Raw genomic sequence first — 26,434 nt, 5'->3', positions numbered from 1 at the left:
AGGTCCTCCTTAGTTTGGGCAAGTAAGATTGTGTCCCCCTGCTCAGTTTTAATGTCCACTACAGTAAATAATGATACAGTCCACATAAATAATTGGTTTTTGGCAATAATTTGTAAGAGCAAAAAGCAGCCCTGACTAAGTTTGTGAATCTCTGCTTTATGATTATGTAGCAGGAAGAAAACAGCCAAAATGACCAAATTAACTCACCTGAACAAGAACAAAGTAACGCTTTTTCCACCTTTTCCAAACCTTCTGTCCAAGGGCGTAGAGATATCTGGTAAGGGAAAAAAATAAACAAGAGAATATTTTTCAAGAGTAATGGTGTGTTTCTGAGCCATCCTGTTTCTTCCATTGGTATTTATTTTTGCTACTGGCCTGTTAACGCTGAAGTTTAAGTTCATTTGGAATGGAGAGGCAACATGCAGTTTCTGTGTTACAAAATGACTGAGCTTATTCCAGGTTCCTGAAAGGGAATTGATTTATGTGGCTTATCAATTTGTCAGTTCTTACCACAAATTGAGCCAAGTTGGAGTTAGAAAGGAGAATCAAAGAATCAGTAGGAATTTTATTCTGACACACACTTCTTAGCAGAGGCAAAGGGTTTGAGGGGATGGCTTGGCGCTGAAATGCTTTGGTTCTGAGATGATAAGGGCAGGCAACGTGGCTTGAGAAGGAGCTGGCTAAAGAGTCAAGATTGTAGGTGAAGGGTTATCCTCTAACTGGATGACCAGTCTCAGTTTCCATTTCCTTGACCAGTAAACAAAGGCAATGGATTTTCTGACTCTTACAGGCTCTCCCAGTCCAATCACCTTGGGATTTACTCTTACCACAAAATTTTCTAACTAGGAAATTCATATAATAATGAAGATGATGATATGCAATCTAGTATAGTTTCATTACAGGTTTTTTATTTAACTATGTTTTGGAGAGGGACGTCATGCTTAGGAAGGTGGAGGGAGGTGCAAGAGAAAACTGATGGATTGAGTTAATGACTGAGGTAACTGGGGAAGGTGTATCAGAGACAATAAGGTTGATACAAGATGGAACAGGGTTGAAAGCAACAAATGCTGGAGTGGTTGTGGAGAAACTGGAACCCTTATTCACTGTTGGTGGGAGTGTAGAATGGTGTAACCACTGTGGAAGGCGGTATGACGCTTTCTCAAAAAGTTACAAATAGAGATAACATTTCACCCAGCAATTCTACTACCGGGAATATACCCCAAAGAGAACATAACTGACACCCAAGCAGATATATGCACACCCATGTTTATTGTGGCATTGTTCACAATAGCAAGGAGTTGGAAACAACCTAAGTGCCCATCAACAAACAAATGAATAGAGAAGTTGTGGTATATTCACACAATGGAATACTATGCTGCACTGAAAAACAAGGGACTCATCAATATTATTCAAAATGGGTGATTCTAGAGGACATTATGCTGAGGAAAGTATCTCAGTCACAAAAGGACAAATACTACATGGTGCCACTGTTGTAAAACAGGACTGACCTTGGGACTGGGGAGAGACTGAAAAAGATGGGTTCAATAATATATACTGCCTTGAAACAGATGAGGAAGAAAACTATTTAAAAGGGATATGTTATTAGGTATTTCTGTCATGACAGGAGTTTAGAGCGAAGTTACATGGTGGAGTGGACCTGGGGGGAGGGTTTGTAAAACAATGAAATAATTTTTCTTTTACTTTTCCAAGAGGGTAGTTAGTGTACTGGGGTGGAGGGTTAGGAGGGGAGAAAAGTGCAACAATGAATGAATGGAAACCCAAAGTCTCTGTACGTTTTTACTGAAATTAATAATAAATTAAAAAGAAAGATAAAAAAAAAAAGATAGAGCAGGGTTTAGGGCCATTGTACGTAGGGTTGCTATGAGTCTCAGGCAACTCAATGACACATAACAACAACAACAACAACATGCATTACGATGAGTGACCAGAATGGAAATAGTTACAATAAATCACTGGAGGATAGACATTTTGTTCTTACTGAATACATACATATATGTACCAGAGAAGAAAAAGAATAAATGAAAATCAACCAAGTGCAGAAAAACTGGAACCCACATTCAGTGTTGGTGGGAGTGTAAAATGGTGCAACCACAATGGAAGGTAGTATGGCGCTTTCTCAAAAAAGTTGGAAATGGAAATACTATTTGATCCAGCAATTCCACTACAGAAAATACACCCTACAGAAACCAGAACTGCCACCCAGGCAGATATATGCACACCCATGTTTATTGCTGCTTTGTTCACAATAGCAAAGAGCTGGAAACAACCCAAGTGCCCATCAACAAACGGAATGGATAGAGAAGCTGTGGTATATTCACACAATGGAATACTATATAGCATTGAAAAACAAGGAACTTATTAAATATTATACAAAATGGGTGACCTTGGAGGACATGATGCTGAGTGTAATATCTCAGGCACAAAAAGGACAAATACTGCATGGTGCCACTGTTGTAAAGCAGGACTGACTCAGGGTTGGGGGAAAAGGAAGAGGGATAAATAATGTGTTTATTTTGTAACATTGTAACAGATGGAGGAGAGAACTGTTTATGAGGAGTATGATTAGGTATTATTGTCATGACAAGAGTCCAGAATGAAAACTACCTACTGGAGTGGGCTGGAGGGGGGAAAGGGGAAATTGTATAACAAGAATTTTTTTTTTTTTACTTTTCAATGAGAGAGGCAAACTGGGGGGAGGGGTGGGCAGGAAGGAAAGTGTGCAACAATGAATGAATGGAAATCCAAAGTCTCCATAAACTTTCATTAAAATAAAAAAATAGTAATAAAAAATAAAAATCACAAGAAGCTACACTGCAATCCCAGAGGAACGTGGTTCTAATCCACCAGATGCTCTGCTGAAGAAGAAGGGACAATTTCCTCCTCTTCCAGTCAGATATGATATGACGGTATATGCACAAAAAAGAATAAAAAATTTTTAAAAAAAGAAAAATCAACCGAGTATAAGCCAATCACAAAGCCAGTATTTGCAAGTTATACCACAACACTGCACGTGTACATACATGAGAAACATTGCTGAATGTTTAAAATATCATGAATGAAATATTAATTTTAAAGGGAGACTTTTCAATATTTTCAGTTATTAGTTTTGTGAAGGGAAGCATAGGTTATTATACACATGAAATTAATTTTTATATAGCTCTGAGTGATTAACTCTCTTCTTCCTCTAGACTAGAAGGCACCTCAGAGCTGACCCCTCAGTGGGTTCTCAGAGGGTCTCAATCACAGCGGGGGGAGGGGGGCTGTCCATCTCTCTCCCGCACAGCACCTGGCAGATTCGAACTGCTTTTGAGTCAATGGCACAATTCCCTACAAACTACACCCCAAGAGCTCCCTACCAGTAAGGAGAGTTCTCTAATGTGTCTATTGACTTTCACTCACAATTCTGCAAACTTAACAGCTCGGCTATTTTGGTCATAGTAAGAAAATGTGGTTGCAAAACAAAGCTGAAATTTATTTTTCACCCTCATTTTTAAAAAAGTGCACTGGACAGTGGTTAAGGACTGGTAAAATGAATGCGGTCTTATTTGGTATAGTTAGGAGACTAACATAGCCAAGTTTTCTGAAGGAGAGCTTGGTAATACACAGAAACAGCCTGACCCTTCACTCTGGCAAGTTTATTTTAAGGTGAAAATTAGTGATAGTTGGAGAAATGACGATAGTTTTTTTTTATCACTATTTTTTTTTTTAATCTGTGTACCGTCAAATGAGATCTGACTGGTACAGGAGGAGATTGTCCCTCCTTCAGCAGATCATCTGGTGGATTCGAACCTCACATCTCCGGTATTGCAGCGCAGCTTCTTGCCACTAGGCCACCAGAGCTCACCGAGAAATGACGATAATTATGGAAAGACATTAGGTATTTTGTTTATAGAGTCACTCTGAGTCGTACCCAACTCGATGGCAATCAACAACAACAACAATCATAATTAGGGAGGCCTAGTGGTAAGACCCTGTGCTGCAATCCTGAAGGTATGCAGTTCAAAACCACCAGCTGCATGGGAGAAGGATGGGCAGTTTCCTTCCATGTGATTAACTGTCTCTGAAAACCTGCTGGTGGGTTACCTATGGGTGGTTTCTGCCTTGATGGTACACAACAACAACAGCAATAACATTGTCCTAATTATCTGGTGTGACTACACCAAAGATGCCTCCAGCAGATGATCTCTCACAGAATAGGAGGCTAGAAGTGAGATGAGGTTGACACAGGGACAGAATCTGTCAGTGGCAGAGGGAGACCCTTGTGTCTTTTCCATGTCTGTAGGTCTGGCATGCCTTGGCGATGTCCATACGTCCTGGCATCCATCTGTTCCTGGATCTGGGTTTTGTTCTCCATAAAGATATCATCTATGTGAAGGGTCAGCTCCACTTCCGGCTGTTCTTTCTCAGTTGCACTGACATTCTTCTGCCTACTTGAGCCTTTTAGCTCTTGTGTAAGTAGATAAACTGAGGAGGACCTCATGCACTTGCTGCAGAGGGTCAAGGACTGCAGCCTTCAGTGTGGACTGAGGCTCAATGTCAAGAAGACAAAGATTTTCACCACTGGACCAACTGGCTCCATCAGGATGGATGGCGAAGAGATTGAGAGTGTTCACAGCTTCAGTTTGCTCGGCTCCACAGTCAACACTCTTGGCACCAACAGCCAGGAGAGAAAAAAAACGTATTGCGATGGGAAAGTCTGCTGTTAGCGACCTCTCTAAAGTACTCAAGAGCAACAGTGTCTCTCTGGAGACTAAGGTGCGCCTGATACAGGCCATGGTCTTTGCAATCACTTGTTATGCATCAGAGAGTTGGACAATGACTAGGGAGGACAGAAGGAGAATTGATGCCTTTGAGCTGTGGTGCTGGAGAAGAGTATTGAATGTACCATGGACTGCCAAGAAAACAAACAGATTCATTCTGGAGAGGGTTAAACGAGGCTACTCCTTGGAGGCAAGGATTCTGGGGCTTCGTCTGACATACTTTGGACATGTTGCAAGGAGAGACAGGTCCTTGGAGAGGGACATCATGCTTGGTAGGGTGGAGGGACAGCGCAGGAGGGGAAGACCCTCTATGAGGTGGATTGATTCAGTGACTGCGGTAATCGGGATGGGTGTGTCAGAGTCAGTGCGGTTGGCGCAGGATAGAGCAGGGTTTAGGGCTGTTGTGCATAGGGTCGCTATGAGTCGAAACGACTCGACGGCACAAACAACAACAAGAAGTAGATAAAGGATGGTGCAGGCTTCACCCTATGAAACTGTCCTCACCTTGGATCAGGACTGGGATGTGTCCTGAGGGTGCTGCACCTCACCGTTAGTGCTCTAACAGTTAACAGATGAGGGGTGATTATTACATTCCTAGCACACACACCCGTACCTCCACAACAGTGAGAATCATGGTTTGGTCAAGTAAACATTTATTCTGGGTCATTGTTGTATTGAGTGTGACTCATAGCAACTCTACGAACAACAGATCTAAACCCTGTCCTGTCCAATGACATTCCCCCTTTAAAAAAAAAAAATAAACACCCTGTTTATTGTAAAATAAAATCATACAGAAAACAACACACACACACACACACACACACACACACACACACACACACACACACGTCAGATGAAGCTTCAGATTTCTTGCCCAAGGAGCAGCCAGGTTTAACCCTCTCTAGGGTTTGTTTGTTCTCTTAGCGGTCCATGGTATATTCAATACTCTTCTCCAACACCACAGTTCAAAGGCATCAATTCTCCTTCTATCATCCGTAGTCATTGTCTAGCTCTCTGATGCATAACAAGTGATTGCAAAGACCATGGCCTGTATAAGGCACACGTTAGTCTCCAGACTGACATCATTGTTCTTCAGTACTTTGGAGAAGTCTCTGACAGCAGACTTTCCCATCGTAATACATCTTTTCATTTCCTGGCTGCTGGTGCCAAGAGTGTTGATTGTGGAGCCAAGCAAACTAAAGCTGTTTAACATATATATAGTTATTATTGTTGTTCCAGTGACATTCTTATCATCTCTGACTTAGCTGCAGTCTCTGTGTCAATCTATCTAGTTGAGAGTATTTCTCTCTTTCACTGACCCTCCATCTTTCCAAGTTTGAGGGCTCTTTCCAAAATATAGCCCCTCCTTCAGCATGCCCAAAGGATATGAGATGAGACTTCACACAATTCTTATCTCTGTCTTCCTCCTTCACCCTCTGGGCAATCTCCTCCCATGCGATCAATTGCCTCTGAATACCTGTTGGAGGGTCAGCTATGGGTGTCATCCGACTCCACGGTACACAACAAAAACAACAACTCATTTTTATATTCATCAGTCACAGTTTAGCTGTAAGTTTACATATGGCTGTCTCTCTGGGCTTTTAGTTTTCCTATTGCATTTATCAGCTCATATGACTGCTTATTTTTAAATTAATACCTTATTATAAATTTTCTATGTCATTAATATTTGGAGGGAACATTACTTTCAATGGCACTATTATAATTTCCTATTGATTCATATCTTAGTTTGGCTTTTAGTTGTGGGGTAGTCACTGTTGTAAACAATACTGACAAACACATATGTTCTTCACTCTCTTACAGTCAAATATGGTCATCATGCTGAAAATCTGCTTGTGTATGGGTGAAAATCACTTGAATGGGTGTTTATCTAATGTCTGTCTTTCCCATGTCATCTCTTGGTCTTGAAATGCATACTTTCAAAGCTTTTGTTTCAGTAATGAGCCCGGAAGTCAGCTACAGTGGACAAGATGATGCTCTCCATAAAATAAACAGTCAAGACATACATCAAAGAGCTGCCCATGAGTCACACAGGAAGGACATAAGGAATAACCTCTGCCCACGACCACAGCCCTCTTCTCTGTCCATTCAGTGGTCTCACTTGGGAGACTGCAGACAACTGGCTCACATGCAAGTGGCCACAAGAGCTCCCTAAAGTTAAGAAGTGATATGCAAACTGTAACAAAGAAATGTAACAAAGAAATGTGCTGAAAGTCCCTGACAATAAAGCACCAACGTAACCAACCACTGCAACAATCAGTCAATGTGGAAACCATTTTCATCAATTGGAATGTTCACTTATGACCTTTTACTATCAATTCCCATGCATTCCAAGCTCTGGAAACCAGGGTTTCTAATCATGTCCTTTTTTCCATTTTATAGGATGCCATAAAGAATGATACAGTTTGTAGCCTACTATATAAATCAGCTTATCCTTTCATCTTGCATATTCAGATGACACAACCTTGCTTACTCAAAACTAGGAGGTCTTGAAGAATGTATTGCTTAAGAACAAAGACTATACAGACTTCTGTATGAATCGTACTTCATCACAAAGAACACAATACCTTTTATGATGTGCTGTATTCTTTGTAATGAGAACATATAAGAGGATCTAAGTGGGGGGAGGGGAAGCAGAGGGTGGACTTGGGTGGAAGGGGGTAACCATGGGTTCCATGGTTTGATGGGTGGAAGGGGGGGTGTTGGGGAGGTACGGGGGGGATCCAGTATGAGGGGTAATGAAAACAAAGTGTGTAGGGAAACCAGTGCAAAAGAATAAAAAAGAATTTAAAGAAATAAAAAAAGAATACAACCGTCCTCAAATATAGGCAAATAAGCAACATCTTAGAAGCAACACCTTGATAAACAGAATCAAGTTGTTAAGCATTTCCTTTTACTTGGGTCCACAATCCAAGTCTCTAGAAGCAACCAAAAAATCAAATGATACATTGTATTGGGAAGATCAGCTGCAGAAGATCTCTATAAAGTGTTAAAAAGGCGAGGATGCCATTTGAGGACTAAAGTATCATGACTTGAGTCATAGTATATATTTTCCAATCATCTCACATACATGTGAAAATTAGACAATGAATAAAGAAGACCAAAGAATTACTGCTGCATCTGGATTAGGATGCTGGTAAAGAATATGAAGTACACTGTGGAGAGGGCAGCAGAGTGGACAGTTAGACTGGATGAACACAGCCAGAATGCTCCTCTCACGGGAAGGCAGCTAGACAGCATCTCATGCAAGCACTCTGGACATGTTATCAGAGAGATCAGCTCTCGGAGAAGGTCATTATTTTTGGTAGGGTAGAGGTGTCTGTATAAAGGGGAAGGTCCTCTACAAGAGGGTCTGGTACCGAAGCCACAGCAGTGAGTTCTCCCACAGCAATGACCGTGAGGACAGTACATGGCCGAGAAGTCACAATGTGAGGACAGTACATGACCGAAAAGTCACACGTGAGGACAGTGAGAAGTCACCACGTGAGGACAGGACAGAGCACTGCCGGGAAGTCACACCTGAGGACAGTGGGAAGTCACCACATGAGGATAGGACCAGTGCACGGCCAAAAAGTCACACGTGAGGACAGTGCACAGCCGGGAAGTGTTTTGTTCTGTGTTGCTACAAGTTGGAACTGACTGAACATCACACAACTACAACAACAAGAATGATGAAGTCGACTGTCTGGAGACCAAAGATAAGGACCTTTGTCTTTTGATCTTAAGTACATAGAGAACACTTAAGAGTCTTTCACTGTTAAATGGGTTTCCCCCTCTACTTTTTAAGGCTACTTTCAAGTTCTGAAATTCAAGGAAATCTGGAGATGGTTTGTTAGTTGCATGAGTAATGGAATATAAAGGAATAAGGAAAAAGGACACAAACTTTCTGAATCTTTAGTCATTACCATATAAACCATTTCTCAGAACTCATCTATAAAAAGAAACAATGCATTGCCTCCCAACCCTTCCTTATGCCTAGCTCAGCTAATGACTTAGAATGAATCCTTCCTTTCCTTTCTCCTCTCCCCTCCCCTCCTCCTCCTCCTCCTCCTCCTCCTCCCTCCCTCCCTCCCTCTCTCTCTCTCTCTCTCTCATTTTTAAATAGTCAGGGCTAGGTTATACCCAAGGGAACTTTGGTGGCATAGCCCATTCACAGGATGGTGCTGCTAGCACAAACGCCACATCTCTCTCTCTCAAGCAGTTCAAATACACCCGCAGCCCTGAGGGAGAGAGATGGGTAATTTCCTGTGCAATTTAGAACCTCAGGCCCTTACTAGGGATGCAGGTCAACTATGAGTCAGTTGTGACTTGACGGTAATAGGTTATAAAGACCCGAGATGATTTCAGAAAAATACACAAATGTTGGAGTTAACCTGCTATTATGTTTACTGGACACTAGATTCTTTTTACCACATATCTAAATATTCTTAATGACTACAAAACCCAGTTAGTCTAATAGATAGACTGTATCTATATATACCTCCATAAGCAATTGAAAGACCCTGTTATAGTAGATTGTCTTGATGCCAACTAGCGTAAAAACACAATCTGAGTTATATTTAAATGATTTAAGAAGGAACCACTAGCATGTCAAGGTCATTATTATGAACATCAATTATAAAAGCAGAATTCTGTGAGTGGGGAAGGTTCAGCACACAGGGCTAATCGAACTGTTTGCCACCCTGTGGCCACAGCACTAATTAAACAGATCCTTGATAACTATTTACTTGTCATGCATTCCCATTTCATAAAGGCAGTCTAGGACATTTTTTTAAAAAAACTTAAGTTTTAATACTTTCTTATTACCTGAATTATGCTTTATGAAACCTGGATCTACCAAATAAAGACACATGAATATAACCCATTGTTATCCTGGAGAGAGTGTCACCTTGGCTAGAGGACCACAGATCTGTTAATGGGTCTTCTTGAATGTTTTGTGACCTACAGAGTCACAATGAAGATCTTCTCCATTGTATGAGTCATTTGAATGAAAAAGTTTTGTTTTGTTTTAGACATTATGAAATTCAGAGCTGTCAAATACCTGTCAAACTGGGCGTATACACACATAACTGCAGCCTTCAGTATGGATTGAAGCTCAATGTCAAGAAAACAAAGATTCTCGCCGATTCTGGGCTGATTGGCAGCATCATGAAAGATGATGAAGAGACTGAGATTGTTGAGAGCTTCAGTTTGCTTGGCTCAACAATCAACACTCTTGGTACCAGCAGCCAGGAAAATAAAAAGCGGATTGCAAAGGGAAAGTCTGCTGTCAGAGACCTCTCCAAAGTACTGAGGAACAATAATGTCAGTCTGGAGAATAAGGTGCACCTGATAAATACAGGTCATGGTCTTTGCCATTGCTTGCTATCCATCAGAGAGTTGGACAATGACTAGGGATGACAGAGGGAGAATTGATGTCTTAGAGTTGTGGTGCTGGAGAAGAGTGTTGAATATACCATGGACTGCTAGAAGAACAAACAAGTTCATCCTGGAGAGGATGAAGCCAGGCTGCTTCTTGGAGGCAAGGATTTGGAAGCTTCATCTGACCTAATCTGGACATGTTGCAAGGCAAGATCACTCCTTGGAGAGGGACTTGGGAGTCCTTTATGCTTGGGAGGGTGGAGGCACTGCACAGTAGGGGAAGACCCTCGATGAGATTTATTGTTTCCTTCTCTGGGGTAATGGGAATAGATGTGTTGGAAACAGTAAGATTGGCAATGCATAGAGCAGGGTTGAGGGCTGTTGTACATAGAGTCGCTATGAGTCGCCAACGACTCAATGGCATATAACAACAAGAATTACTATGATTTAAGTGACAACTTATGATGATATCCAATGAAGAGAGTACGACTCAGCATGGGAGACACATTCTCTAATCAGGTGAGATAACCATGACTCATAGTGACCCTATGAACCACAGATGGCCACCCTGTTCTCTCCTGTGCTTCTTCGTCATCTCCACCAATGCTCAAATTCATTGCTGCAGTCACTGTGTCAATCTCTCTCTTTAATCAGCTTCCCTTAGTAGCACTATGAAATAAAAAAGCTTAGAATTGTTTGGTTTTCAACCTTATTTTTTTAAAAATTTTTATTTATTTTGTTATTTTTGTGTGTACCATCAAATCAGATCTGACTGGTACAGGAGGAGATTGCCCCTCCTTCTCCAGCAGAGAATCTGGTAGATTCAAACCACATACCTCTGGGATTGCTGTACAGCTTCTTGCCACTAGGCCACCCAAGTTCCCTTCAACCTTATTTTAAAGAAAAAAACCATTACTACTATTATTGTTGTGAGCCATTCGACAGTCTTCATGTTAATCGCCTCAGAGAATTTGGCTTTACACATACTATTTTCCCCCCTTATTCTTGTTAAATCCTATTGATCAAGATGGATGCGATGGAAAATGAAGGAACACAAATATCGCCAGTTCTCAAGTCTTCTCACAAGTTCTAGAAGTCTATCAGTGTATACATGGGTTCATTTGCATATAACCAGGGGTATATGCAAATAAACGTTTATAATCAAAGCTATACTGGACTCTAGAAAGATTATTTTTGAGGAGATAAAAACATAGGCTGTTGAGCATATTATATCCCAAAAGCATATATTCCTAAAGTTAATTTATTCTAAATAGAACACTTTCCATTGCAAGTTTTCCAGTACTCATTTAACTAGACCAGTGTGGTAGTGGTGTTGTTATGTGCCATCGAGTCACTTGCAACGCATAGTGACCCTATATACAACAGCCCTAAACCCTGCTCTATCCTGTGTCAATCACACTGCCTCTGACACACGCATCCCCATTACCCCAGTCACTCAATCAATCCACCTCATCGAGGGTCTTTCCCTCTTGTGCCATCCCTCCACCCTCCCAAGCATGATGTCCCTCTCCAAGGACCTGTCCCTCCTTACGACATGTCCAAAGTATGTCAGACGAAGCCCCAGAATCCTTGCCTCCAAAGAGCACCTGGTTTAACCCTCTCAAGGATGAATCTGCTTGTTTTCCTAGCAGTCCATGGTACATTCAATACTCTTCTCCAGCACCACAGCTCAAAGGCATCCATTCTCCATCTATCCTCCCTTGTCACTGTCCAACTCTGACACATAACAACTGACTGTAAAGACCATGGCCTGTATCAGGCACACCTTGGTCTCTAGAGTGATACCATTGTTCTTCAGTACTTTGGAGAGATCCCTAACAGCAGACTTTCCCATGGCAATACGTCTTTTAATATCCTGGCTACTGGTGCTGGGAGTGTTGACTATGGAGCCAAGCAAACGAAAGCTCTGAACGATCTCAATCTCTTCACCATCCATCCAGATGCTGCCAATTGGTCCAGCGGTGAGAATCTTTGTCTTCTTGACATTGAGCCTCAATCCACACTAAGACCAGTGTAGATTATTTAAAATAACTGCCCCCCAAATGCTACTTAAGATGTTCACTTTCTCCAGTATATCCCACTTAAGTAAGGGATTAAGAAGTTCCCTTTGATCAATCACAATAAAAAATTTCTTGCTTAATTTTAAAATTGTCTCTTTTTACAGGGGATTAAGTAAGAAGAAATCAGCAATACTGACACAAAGCTTGGATTTACCATATTAAGGGTAAAGCTTAGAATCATTTGGCTTAAAAATAATTTTAAACACAGCAATAATCTTAGGATATAAAGCCCTCCTCTTCTATGGTTATTTCTAACAGGGAGCACTATTTATCCCCCACCCCACCCCAAAGAAACAGCAAAGTTATTTCTAGGAAACAAGGCATAAATCCAACTAAAAGTGTACCACCAGCATTGCATCCAGCTCTGGCAATGTTCTCCTTCAATATTTCTAACTAGTCTTAGGGCATTTAATACACTCTACTATAAAAGACAGCAGAAATTTGACTGTAAGAGTTTGGACTGTCTATTTAAAATATGAGGTGTACAGACAGAAGTGCAAATGCTCTTAGAGAAAGAAATCAAGAATAAGTCTGACACGATCAGAAGATAAAAATAACACCTGAACTAAATTCATGACCACCATCAGAGCTATTCTGTATCTTGTTAGGAAATAGCCAAATTTCAAGTCTGGAGTTGCTACATGAAGAAGGCACACTGAGGATGGAAGACAATCTTTGCTATCAGTGCTGTTGCTGTGTGCCGTTGAGTTGGAAGTGACCCACAGCTGAGCCTTCAGTAGGTTTTCAGAAGTAGTAACTGCACGAGAGGAGGCTGCCCTTCCTTCTCCGGCTGAGTTGCTAGTGGATTCAAACATCATCACACAGAATCAACAGAGTAGCTCAAGACGTACGCTAAAAAAAGTATGGAAACACTGCGGTATCAACATGATACCAAAGATACCATCATCTCCAAAGATTTAGCTGTTGAATCCACAGGCCACAGTTTCTTCTAAAAGCTCTCTCTTTAAGGCAAAAAATTAAGTCTTTTAGGAAAGCCATCAGAGTGTTCTGTGACTTCAGACAAACACTTTTTTTGAAATATAAGTTTATCATGAGGTGACAAAAGAAAGGTAAAAAATAATATTGCAAGTATAATAAAAATATACATAATTATTATGCTGGTTTTTGCTGAGTTTGCAAACAAAGCTGGCTCTTATACTTTATCACATGTCAATACGGCAAAGCTTATTAAATGAAATAACCTTATATGCTTGTTTTTACAAAGAATATTCATTCATTTGAATATGGTTATAGAAAAAGAAACTAAAATTCTGTGCTTTGTCTCTTTTCAGAAGCAAACATTTAAAACAGCTCTGTAAATAATGTATATCATTTGCCAACATATAGAATCCTAAGTTATAACATTAAAAAAACTATTTTTCTGATTAACTTTTTAAATGGAAATTTTTAGCTCATATTTATAACACAAATATCTGAACTCTACTATATCTTAGTTACATTTCATGACCTTTAATATTTCTAACTACATCATATTTGGAAAAGAAAATGGCTTGTTTATTTAAACATTGCAGAAAGTACTTTATGAACTCTATCAAGCTTAAAGATTATTCAAAGAATGCTTCAGCACACAAAGATTCTGCAAACATATTGCTAAATATTGTCATTTAGTTTCAATTAGACTGGTGGCATACAGTTCTAATAAAAAGAAGACTATGACAATTTATTTGCATGGGGCCCATGCTGAGAGAGTTCATGGTTTTACTTTGTGATGAAAAATCATCACTAATGAATATTTGAAAAACATAATTGTATACAGAATATGGGAATGATTCATTGCTTGGGGAGAAAAAAAAGCCGCCTGTTACTTCAGCAGATCACTTAGGAGTCTAGGTTTTCATTCTCTGAGATACGAAACAATCAATCTACATATTGAATGAGCAAGGCTTTTCTTCTTACATGCTTTCATTTTTTTTTCCCTCCCAAAGAAAAAATAGAGAAAGAATAAAAAAAAATCAATATAGAGTGTAGTTTCATCCTGGAAAGGGCTTTCTTAAAGCGAAACCTCAGTCAAGGTTGAAAGAGCAATTAATGCAGGCTCAAAAATCTGGGCCATTCTGATAGAGTTCGGTTAACATGTGGCAGAAGTAATCATCCACTTGTGAAAATGATTTTCCGTTCATTCTCAAACACCTTTCAGACACTCATGATCCCATTTAACTGACAACAATACAGGCTATCTGTGGGCACCACTGCATTTGATGTGAAAACCAATGGGGACCAAATGCCCTCAGGCACTTTCAGTCATCCCGGTAAGTTCTCTGCTGCCTGCACAAAAGGGACCTTCTTTTCACTGCATTCTTGCTTTTATTTAACCCTACCAGATTAAGTCTTTTTTTGGGGGGGAGGGAGGGAGAGGGATGGGGTGGGAGGGGTGAAGGTTTTGTTTTCAGTTAAGGATGAGAAAAGAAGCTGACTTGAGACAACAGTGAAACCTAGCCAGTGAAAGAACAGAAGGAAATACATTCCAGGGAGTTTTGTACTTTCCAGGTTCTTATGAGAAAGAGGACAAGGGAAGGGATTGTAAAGAAAGATTGCAGCAGTCCTTCTCTAAAAGAAAAACCTTAAGAGAATTTATGAGTGAAGAAGATCCAAAGAGTTCAACTCCTTCTGCTGAGCAGGAAATGCAAAATTGTGGGTGCTACTTAAACAGAAGACTTACCATCTAATCTTGAGGAAAATGTGGAGTTTTTTTTTTTTTTGGGGGGGGTACCACAGTTAGTTGTTTTTGTTAGGTGCTATCAAGCTGAGTACAACTCACAGTGACCCCCTAAAGAACAGATTTGAACCCTGTCCTATCCTGTGCGATCCTCTTCATCTCCGACACGCTTGATCTCATTGCTGCATTCATGGTATCAATCCATCTGGTTCAGGGTCTTCCTTCCTTATGCCATCCTTCCAAGCATGACCTTCGCAAAGGCATAGCCTTCCCAGCAACATGTTCAAAGTATGTGAGATGAAGCTTTGTCATCTTTGCCTCCAAGGAGCACTCTGGCTGCACTTTCTCCAAGATACATCTGTTTGTTCTTTGGGCAATCCATGAGATCTTCAGTACTTTACCATCACAGATCAAAGGCATCAATTCTACTGTCATCCTTAATCACTGTCCAGATCTTAGATGTATAGTAGGTGACTGAAAAGACCATGGTCTCAATCAGGCATGCCTTCGGCTTCAAACCAACATCACTGCTTGTCAATAATTTGGATAGGTCTCTGACTTCAGACTTTTCTAGTGTAATACTTCTCCTGATTTCAAGATATTGATTGTGGAGCCAAGTAAGATGAAGTCATTGAAAGTTTCAATTTTTTTTTCTCATTTTATGATGTTGCCTAGCAACAATAAAACTAACCTTATAATATAGATGGTGAAGAGACTGAGATTGTTCACAGCTTTCGTTTGCTTGGCTCCATAATCAACACTCTTGGTACCAGCAGCCAGGACATTAAAAGACAAATTACATTGAGAAAATCTGCTGTCAGAGACCTCTCCAAAGTACTGAAGAGCAATTATGTCACTCTGGAGACTAAGGTGTGCCTGATTCAGGATATGGTTTTTACAATTACTTGCTATGCATCAGAAAGCTGGACAATGACTAGGAATGATAGGAGGAGAACTGATGCCTTTGAGCTGTGGTGTTGGAGTATTGAATATACCACGGACTACTAAGAGAACCAACACATTCACCCTAGAGAGGGTGAGATCAAGCTGCTCCTTGGAAGGAACGATTCTGAAAGTTCATCTGACATACACTGGACATGTTGCAAGGAGGGACCAGTCTTTGGAGAAGGATGTCATGTTTGAGAGGGTGGAAAGACAGTGTAAGAGAGGTAGATCTGGATGAGATGGATTGACTCAGTGACAGGGGTAAGGGGGTAAGTGTGTCAGAGACAGTAAGATTGACACAAGATAGAACAGGGTTTAGGGATGTTGTACATAGGGTCACTTGTTGCACATAACAACAGCAGGCAACTTGTTATACATAATAACAACAAACAAAAATACACACACACACACACACACACATATAGGAATCTCTATGTCTGTATTTATCACTCTCTCATTCTCAATTCTTTCAAGTTGGAACTAACTCCAGCAGGTTTTTAGAGCTCAGGAGGAGACTTTCTCACAGTAGCCAAGAAGTGGCTGGTGGATATGAACCACCAGAGAGGTATCACTGTTGGTTTAGCAAGGGTCTCCCTGTGGACTATAGGTTTGTACATGTATAGGTTGGTCTCATGTGTGTGTTTGTATGTGTGTGTGTGTATGCACACATATGCCATTGACTGGACTAACTCATCGATGTCATGTGGGGAGTGTGTATGTGTGTCTGGTGGACTAGTTGTCTAGTGGATTAGGAGTTGCACTGCCAACACAAGGGCAGGTTGCTTGAATCCATCAGCTGCTCCTTGGGAGAAAGATGGGTAATCTGCTCCTCTGTGATTTACAGCCTCTGAAAGCCCACTGAAGAGTAAAAAAAAAATGAATTGGTTCTGATTTGATAATGAGCTATATATAGATAGATACAGATATATATGTGTATATATACACACATACACAACACATATATATGCTCTATTAATTCATGAGCTCTCCAATGTTTAGATCTACAAAATTATGTGTTTCATTCTAATATAATCTAGCACATCAAGAAAACTTTAATATGGTTTAATGGCTTTTTATCAATTTAAATTGTTGTTAAATGCCATTGAGTTGCCTGCGACTCATAGTGACTCAATGTACAACAGCTATGAAGCCTGCTCTGTTCTGAGTCTGTCTTACTGACTACAACACACCTACTCCCACTGCCCCAGTTATCATGTCAATTCATTTCATCTGGGGTCTTCCTCTCCTGTGCTGTGTCCCACCCTTCCAAGCACGATGCCCTTCTCCAAGGACTGTCCCTAAAAAGATATTAACACGTTGCCGCAAATGATGGCAAATGTGTTTCTAAGCATGGTCGTCAATTTAAAAAGTGGGCGGCAACGTGTTAATACATTTTTGCATTTGCAGAAATGGCCTCCTTTGTTTAAAAAGAAAAGAAGTTCAGTGGGATTTTCATGCTGATCATGGGATGGTCAGAACAAGAATGGGAGAAATGATGTCCAAGGGACACACTGAGCATTGTCATACCCCTGCAGGTAAACCTTCACAGAGTCAAGTCTATGTCAATATCAAAGTCTCCTGTACCCTCACCCTCTCACCTCCTGGCCCCTGGTAAATTTTCACAGAAAAATGTCTATGTCAACGTGTCCAGAAACTTAGAAAGAGCTAACTCCTGGGATTCAGTCCACAAGGCACTGGGCAAGGGTAGGATGCACCACACCTCCCAACACAAAGCTCTGAAGCACCCAGGGACTCAAATGACAAGACTCACTGTACAGCATCCGGCCACCTCTGTGAGGCCCTCCAACACCCTGACATCTCCCTGAAAATCCAAATGGTTTGCAAAGAATAAAACAAAGAGTTGAGCAGAAGCTTTTACACACTTCCCAAATTCCATTTTAGCAGTGATTCAAAGTATTTTCTTTTTTAGGGTGCACAATAATATTTCCACAGCAAAGTTTAATGATCAAACAGCTCTAAACATGATGCTCCAGTGGCACAGTGATTAAAGCACTTGGCTGTGAACAGAAACTACTGGAGAAAACATATGGCAATCTGTTTTTGTAAGAATATAGTCTGCGAAACCCCATGGGCTTCCACTCTGTGCCACAGGGCTGCTATAAGTTGCATTTGATGCAATGGCACACAATACAGACGTACGAGTGTATTATAGATATAATTTACTTAGAAGATACAATATATATATTTGTTATTTAGTCTATGTGGTGTGGTGTGGTGTGTAACACGTCAGACCGCTGACTGATGTCAGTGGTTGGAATCCACCAGCTGCTCCTCAGAAAATGGACAGTTTCCTCCCATAGATACTCATAACCTCAGAAGAGGATGGAGGGTCACGCCGAGTTGGAATGGACTTAATGGGAGAAGATTTAACTGAATCAGCCATATGCAACTTGAAACACAGCAGAATATCAAAGACTAGACCAACAGGCATCATGATAGATGAAGAAAAAGTGACGTTGTCAAAACTTTCATTTTAGTTGGTCCCACAATCAAAACTCATGGTTAAGAGAAGTTAAAAAATGAAAAGATGTGTTACACTTGGCAAATCTGCTGTTAAGAACCTCTCCAATTACTAAAGAACAAGGATTTAGAAACCAAGGAGCAACTGATTTCAAGCCATGATACTTTCAATTATCCCACATATCTAAAAGTTGGACACAGAATAAGAATGACAGAGAACTGGTGCCTGTTGATTGTGGTGTTGGTGAAGAATACTAACTATTCCACGGATGGCCAAAAGAAATACCTATCTAGGAGGAAGTGCAAAGAGGCTACTGATGAGAGGCACCGATGGTGAAACTCTGTCTCACATATGTTGGGCTTGTCGTGAGGAGGGGTCAGTCTTTGGAAAAACACATCATGCTGAGAAGATGGTGGGTCAGAGAAGGAGAGGAAGATACTCTCAAGATGAACTGCCATCGTGACTATGACAATGGACTTGAGTTTGCTGGAGACAGTGATGATGGAGGAGGACATTGTAAGGTTCAAATTTTTTCTTTAGTGATAGTGGAGGGCATATCGTAACAACAACAACAACAACGACTGTATCTCTGCCTCAACTATCTGGGTTAGTAGTAAGGAGATATGCTGTCAACCGAAAGGCACTCAGTTCAAATCCACCAGGTGCTCTGCAGACAAAGATGGGCAATATTCTTTTGTGCTAATTAACTGCCTCTGAAAAATCCACTGAAGGATCACTCATGGGTCAGTTCCAATTCGGTGCTAAACAGCAACAATCAATCAATCAACCAATCAATCAATCAATCTTCCTTCTACCCACCCACCAATCCATCCACCTACCCACGCATTATCCACCCATCCAGCCACCCACCCATTATCCACCCATCCTCCCATCATTCATCCATCCATCCATCCATCCATCCATCCATCCACTCATCATCCATCCATCCTTCCACCCTCCCATCATCCATCAATCTCTCGATCCATCCATCCACCATCCATCCATCCATCCATCCATCCACCCACCATCCATCCATCCATCCACCATCCATCCATCCATCCATCCATCCATCCATCCATCCATCCATCCATATCTACCATCTTTAAGACAGATTCAAGAGAACCATGCACATGAAATATTCCCTTTGCAAAACTCTCCACTACATTCTTAAAAAAATGACTAGGAAGAAAGTTTGGGACTCAGTGTGTTAACTAAGGTACCTCATCTCCATGCCATTGGATCAGGGATGGCTCATAGCCGACACTCCAGTGGGTTTCTGAGACTGAGTCACACAGGAGGAGACTGCCCATCCTTCTCCTGTGGGGTCACTGGTAGATTCAAGGGTTGGTATTTAGGTTACCAATGCATCATTCTAACTGCATCACAGAAAGTCCTATTTCCTAAGTCATATGACTTGGAATGTTTGGCTAAAAATGAATCTTATAAAATACAAACTTGGATACACTTTTGAATACAATTTTCCATAGATTATGTGTGATGAGTGAAAGACATTTTTGTAGACATTGTTCTTGGGTCTTAGTTAACTAGGACACAATTTTTTCACCACCCTTGCCTCCAAGAAGTAGCCTGGTTTTCCTTTATCCAGGACAGAACAATTTATTCTCTTGGCAGCCTATGGTATGTTCAATACTCATCTTAGGTAGGCAAGTGAACAACAGTTTGTGAGGCGGGACTAGTAAAAGCCAGTGACAGATGTAGATAAGGTGACACTTATGCGGAGAAGGCAGGGGAAATAGTGCACACAGGATTTCCAGATACCGCAGGAGCAGTGACAGAGCAGTGGGAAGGATCTACTATATGCATTGGGAAGTGGACTGTACGTAGGTGTCCTCAAGTCATAGCGACCCTACAAAGAGATCCCCTGCCATTTCCTGTGTCATCCTCACAATCGAGCCTATTGCTCACACTCGAGCCTATTGCTGTAGTTACTGTGTCAACCCACCTGGTCTAGGGTCTTTCTCTCATTTACTGAACCTCCACCTTCCTAAGCAGGATGTCCCTCTCCGAGGAATAGCCACTTCTAACAACATGCTCAAAGTGTGCAAGTTGAAACATTATCATCTTTGCCTCGAAGGTGCTCTTATTGTACCTTTTCCAGGACATATCTGTTTGTCCTTTTGGCAGTCCATGGGATATTCAGTACTCTTCTCCAACACCACAGATTAAAGGCATCAATTCTTTTTCTGTCATCCTTAGTCCAGCACTCAGATGCATAGTAAGTGACTGAAAAGACCATGGCTTGAATCAGGTACTGAACTTAGGCCTCAAACTGATGTCGTTTCTCCTCAACAACTTACAGAAGTCTGTGGTGTTTTATCTTCTGTAGCAAGTGCTTCTAGTCCAATAACTGGACTAAATTACGGCTAACAAGCTTTGAAGCAATAAAATTTATACATACTTCCACAAATGAACTAAGATTATAGTTATAATTAAAATATCTTCTATACTTACAACCCAATTTTAGTAGGCATCCATGAAGATTTTGGTTTCAAAACTTCCCCCCCCCCCCTTAAAATGGTTTGTAAGATGCCTAGAAGTTATTTACCTAGAAACTGCTCTTGGATCTTAGTTAATGAGGACATAATTTTTGACCATTCTTACCTCCAAGAAGTCCCTGGTTTTACTTTCTTCAGGACAGACCTATTCATACTCTGGGCTGTCTATGGGATGTTCCGTACTCTTCTCCACCATCACAGCTCAGAGCATCAATTCTTCTTCTGTCAATCTTAGTCACTGTCCAGCTTTCAAAAGCATAGCAAGCAACTGAAAAGTCCATGGATGGGGCCAGGTACACCTTTACAAGTTTCCAAATAGTGTTAGCACCAAACATTATCCTAATTTTAACTTATTTTTGAAGATCGTAATTATAAAGAATGTAGGAAGCAGGTGCTAAAAATTCACGCATGGAGATCCAGGTGTCAAAACAAACAACAAGCCAAAAGCCATTGCTGTCAAGTAGATTCTGACTTGTGAGGAGATCACAGTGTTTGAGTGTAGAATTGTGGCAAGGGGATCATCAGACTTCTCTTTCATGGCACCTTTTGATTCCTATTCCTATCACCAAACTATTTTTGGTTACCAACTGTGTGAACCACCCAGGGTTCTACCTGTATTATCCAGGGAACGCCCATGACTTTGGGGCTGACAGTTTGAAACACTTCTTTCTGTCAATGGCCCTAAGGTTACAGAAATGCAAGGAACTGTTCATCAAAATGGCACAGAAAATAACCTATGTTTAAACACCTCACATGGCACCAGATCTTCAATTCTCACTTATATATGTTGGTTTTGAACTGCCACTAAATACAAATTGTTGGTCTTTAAAGAGGTCTGATCATTTGGCATTCCTTTCTTTGTCATTCCTTTTCTAAGCAAACGGAAAACAAAACAGTTGGCAGATGGAACGCAAACCGCACCTTTATCACTGGTTGGCATGCTGCTGGAGAACTGAGAAGTGAGTTTCCTTATAAAGGTCAGTATTAATGTTTCACACATTCCCCAGCTCCGTCAGTCACAGTCAATGCTAGAATCAGGAGGAGAAGCATCTCATGAGGAATGTCTGTCTCTGAAAGACCTAGGAAAAGAAGACGGATCTTCCCTAAAAGAATTCACCTTCAAGGAGAAAGACAATGTCAAGGGGTACTATATGCACCCCCACTTCCTGTTATATCCAGTCAGGTAAGTAAAAAATGAGGGTGGACAGAAGCCACGAGTGCTACAGTAACGAAATGTCCCTCGACAAGCAAGCAAATGTCAGGGGTGCAGTATAACTATTCCTTCGAAATACAGATGAAGATGTTAAATACTTGCATTATCGTACTCTCTGGGTATGTGTATGTGAGAGACAGAGAAACAAGAGACGTGCACTGCCCATTTAACTTTGAGCTTCTATGTTCCATATAAATATTGGATTTCTTTCATCTGTAAATGAGCATCAATGGCCACCAGAGCTCAAACAATACTGTAACATAGTTGTTAGAATAATCTAGTGAAATTATATATGCAATAGGGCTATTGAAGAGAAAAAGCTAATATAAGAAAAGCATTATTGCTGTTATCGCTAATAGTCATGGAAAAATATGCCCCACTAACATTTTTGAAGGGAACAAAGGGGGAAATATGCTTTACAGATTTTGTACAATTAACAAAAATAAAACAAACCAATAAGCCAACATTTCCAAAAGATGAGGTGGAGCAAGTGTGGGTGATAGAGTGGCGAGCACATCTGCCTTCCAAAAGAAGAGGCCAAAAATGAAGTGTATATATGACCTCACACAAGTTAACAACAACAATAACAAAACGAGCTCCTCTTAGATATCAATTTAAAGCATTAATTCTATATTGTACCTAAACTTTGTCCTTAAGAAATTGGTACTTGTCAATCAAACAAAAATCTTGAACAAAGATATGGATGCATACCTCTGAGATGTTGATGTGGTTTTATGCTACTGAAATGAAGTGAATACGGCAGTAAAGTGACTCACACACATTCCTTTGATTTTCCAATATACGAAAAAGTTATGTTTACATTATACTGTGGCCTATTAATTATGGAAAGTTTTTACTGCAAAGTGCCTTTGAATCTCATACAGCCCTATGAAAAACAAAGTGGGACCGACCCTGTTATATCCTGAACCATCTTCAGGATCTCCGTCATGCTGTAAGACCACTGTGGTTGTCATCACAAGTCACTGAGGGTCTTGCTCTCTATGACCTTCTACTCTTCTCAGCATGGTGTCTCTCTCTAAGGACTGGTTTCTCCTGAAAACATGCCCAAAATATGTGAGGTCAAGTTTCATCATTCTTGCCTCTAAAGAGCAGTGTGGTTGCACTTTCTTCAGGACAGATTTGTTTGTTCTTTTGGCAGTCCATGAGATATAAATACTCTTGGCCAGCATCATAACACAAAGGCATCAATTGTTCTTCTGTTATTCACTGTTGAACTTTCAGATATATAGGAAGCAAATGAAAAGACTCTAGCTTGGATCAGGTTTAACTTAGCCTTTAAAAGACCCTAGCTTGAATCATGTTCACCTTGGACTTTAAAAGACTGTAGCTTGGATCAAGTTCACCTTAGTCTTTAAACTGACATCCTTGCTCTTTAAAGAAGTCTTTGATAACAGATTTTCCCAGGGCCAACAGGTCCCTTGATTTCTTGACTAAAAGAAAGGAACACTGTATAGTCTAAATTCAAAAAGGTGTGTGTGAGGGTAGTATCCTTTTTCCATAGTTATTCAATCTGTATGATGAGCGAACAGTTTGAAAAGCTGGAGTATAAGAAGAAAGTGGCATCTGGATTAGAGAAAGACTCATCAACAACCTGAGATCTAGAGGTGATAAAGCCTTGCTTGTAGAAAATAAAGACTTGAAGCATTTGCTGCAGAAGATAAAAAACAATAGCCTTCAATGTAGGTTACATTTTAATATAACATAAATGCAAAAATCCTCACCAATTGGACCAATAAGCAATATTATGATGGAAAAAAGAAAGAATGAAGTTGCTAGTGATTTTTTTATTACTTGGAAGTGTAGAAAACCATTAGTAAAAAGTTGGAAATATCAAAAGAGTTTCCAAAATATGACAGAGATAAAAAGTAAGCACCTGCTGTTTGGGAAATGGTATCTGGAATCCACTTCCTAAACAACATGGCTCTGGAAACTCTATAAACTTTGAGAAATGATGATAGTTACAGAAAGGCTTTAGCTCTTCTGTTCATCGGGTCACTAGGAGTCATGCTTGACTCGATGGCAATCAACACCACCAACAGACTTTCATGATGCTGGACTACCATAAATCTTCAGGAAGAGATTTTTGTAAATTGTAAAAAATGGAGTATCTGCAAAACATATTCAGGGGAGGTACAATAAAATGAAGTACGCCCATGCTATTCATTAACAGTGTCTTTGAGTTTGAGTCACTTGACATGCATTCATTTATTCAGAGTTTAAAAGTATTCTAAATCCAAGCACACCATAATAGGAATCCCATGTATTACAAAAAGGCTGAGATTTATCTAACAAGGCTGTTTCTTTCTCTTTATTTTTTTAAATCCCAAGAATTTCGTTGATTTATTTCTGTTCTATAAAACTAAATTTCCTGTTCTATGAATGCAAGATATAAAAAGAAAATCAAGATAATCAATAGAAATGAAACCAAAACCGTTGACATTTATGCAACATTTTCAGAATTTCAAGTCTCAGATGATTTTGGTTAAACTGACCTGAGCAATGTCTCTGATTATTCATATACTACCAAACAAGTTTTTTTGCAGTGATTTGATAAAGTTTTTTGACAAGTTTGATATGTCCAAACTGAACTAGCATTTCACTTCCTCTCAACCTTTCCTCTTCTATTATTTTTCAGAGAAACTACCTTGGCGATTACTTAACAGCACTTAGGTAGTATGTTTATTACCAAGTTCTCTAGCTTGTTCAATAGACTATTGTTTTCTTTTTTCAAGGAATGCTTGGGCCATCTACTGGAACTCTACAGTATTACCTTTGTCACAATGGAACTATAACACCACTTAGAAATAAACTTGTGAAGTATCCCTTCTAAAAATGTCAAATGGAAATACAAGAAAGTCTTCAGATTTCCTTACTTTCTTTTCCTGTTATTTTTAAAGGCACCTGTCTATATACAAAGTCAATACTTCTCCAAGAAATATTAATATACATTTTTGTTTCTGTGTACTTCTGAGTTGGTACTGACTCATAGCTGACCCTTCAGTGGGTTTTCAGAGGCAGTACATCCCCTGGGAGGAGAATGCTCATCCTCCTTCTCCCGTGCAGCAGCTAGCTGGTGGATTTGAACTGAGTGCCTTTGGGAATATAGCACAACTTCTTACCACTAGTTCAAAGAAATATTACTATCTTAACATAATCACTCATTCACAAGGTGTAGTCGATATGAAAGAAGCAGAGAGACACAGATGGAAGAAAGCATAGAATGCCAACATATTGCTGCTTTAAAAAATGCATCTACTCACCTAATTTTAAAACAAAAATAATCTGAACCAGAATCCTGCCCCATGAGTCAACAAAGAATTCAATGCAGAGGGTTAAAGTTAATTTACTGGCATGTCTGTGTTTCTCGCTTAATAAAGAGGAACAGCAAAAATAAAATGATGAACAAGAAAAGAAAAATCCAGACAAAGAATACAAAAGCTTATAAATATTTTTTCTTCCTTCTTTCTTGCGGTGGTGGTGGAAGGCATTGCAGAGTCAACTCTGCAGACGACAAGCCACAGGTCTGAAACCTGCCCTATCCCGCGCCTTGCACACCATCTCTGATATTCTTGAGTCGACGTCCAGTCACTGGGTCAACCCATCTCACTGAGGGTCTTCCTCTCTTACACTGAACACAATGGAAAAAAGAAAAAAACCTCACCCTTGAGCTCTATTCTTTTCCAATTAAAAAGATATGTTATTTATTCTTTCCCTTAGGAAAAAATAAAATAGGAAGGTTGGTTCAAGATCCATATCCTAACTACATTCCTGGTTGTGGGGTTTGGTTTGGCTGCTTATATATTTCTATCTGCTTTTTTCTGTGTGTGATGGTGTTGTTACAAATGCCATTATTATTCTAATTGAGGAGAACTGACATAATTTTCAACTTATTTATCCTTTTTTCCCCCCTTTATTTTACACTTAGTGAAAAGGAGCAAGCCAGCCAGCTTATTTCTCTGAGAAATAACGTGGAGTGAGAGTACGTTTCAGTGACGCCTGATGCATTTTATTTACAATTAACATCAACACAGGCAGAAAATAATGTGAGAATGGGAACACGCTGAAAGGAAAGCTTTTCACCCTGCTGACCATCGATAAGTAAGTGATCCTTATTCATTCAATAAAATGAAAACATATTCATGGACTTTATTTGAAAGTGCAATGGAAGAGTCTAGTAAATTTTAGAAAATTTTCAATAAAATTTGAGATAAGAATAGGTTTCTGGCTACACTTCAGTTAGACTTATTTTCCTAAAATTTGATTTAATTAAGCTTTTACTCCACCAGAAAGTAAAAAGAAAAAAAATCTGAGAAAAGTCACAAGCTATAATATTGTATTA

The 26,434-nt window shown here is 40.0% G+C and overlaps 1 protein-coding gene across 2 annotated transcripts in view; it reads right to left on the bottom strand.

The window, feature by feature from the left end:
• CADPS2 (Ca++-dependent secretion activator 2) overlaps nt 1-26,434 on the bottom strand; it is a 637,557-nt gene that overhangs the window by 231,558 nt on the left and 379,565 nt on the right. For both annotated transcript variants that reach the window (XM_006901794.1, XM_006901793.1), the window contains exon 9: nt 208-274. In XM_006901794.1, coding sequence (XP_006901856.1) covers nt 208-274 — 67 coding nt within the window. The remainder of the gene's footprint in view (nt 1-207; nt 275-26,434) is intronic.

The sequence above is a fragment of the Elephantulus edwardii genome, unplaced genomic scaffold, assembly GCF_000299155.1.
Source record: "Elephantulus edwardii isolate Elephantulus edwardi_28Jun2011 unplaced genomic scaffold, EleEdw1.0 scaffold00345, whole genome shotgun sequence".
In the NCBI taxonomy this organism is placed as follows: Eukaryota; Metazoa; Chordata; class Mammalia; order Macroscelidea; family Macroscelididae; genus Elephantulus; species Elephantulus edwardii.
The sequence above is the reverse complement of the archived record's forward strand: the minus strand, read 5'-3'. Positions and strand labels throughout refer to the sequence as shown.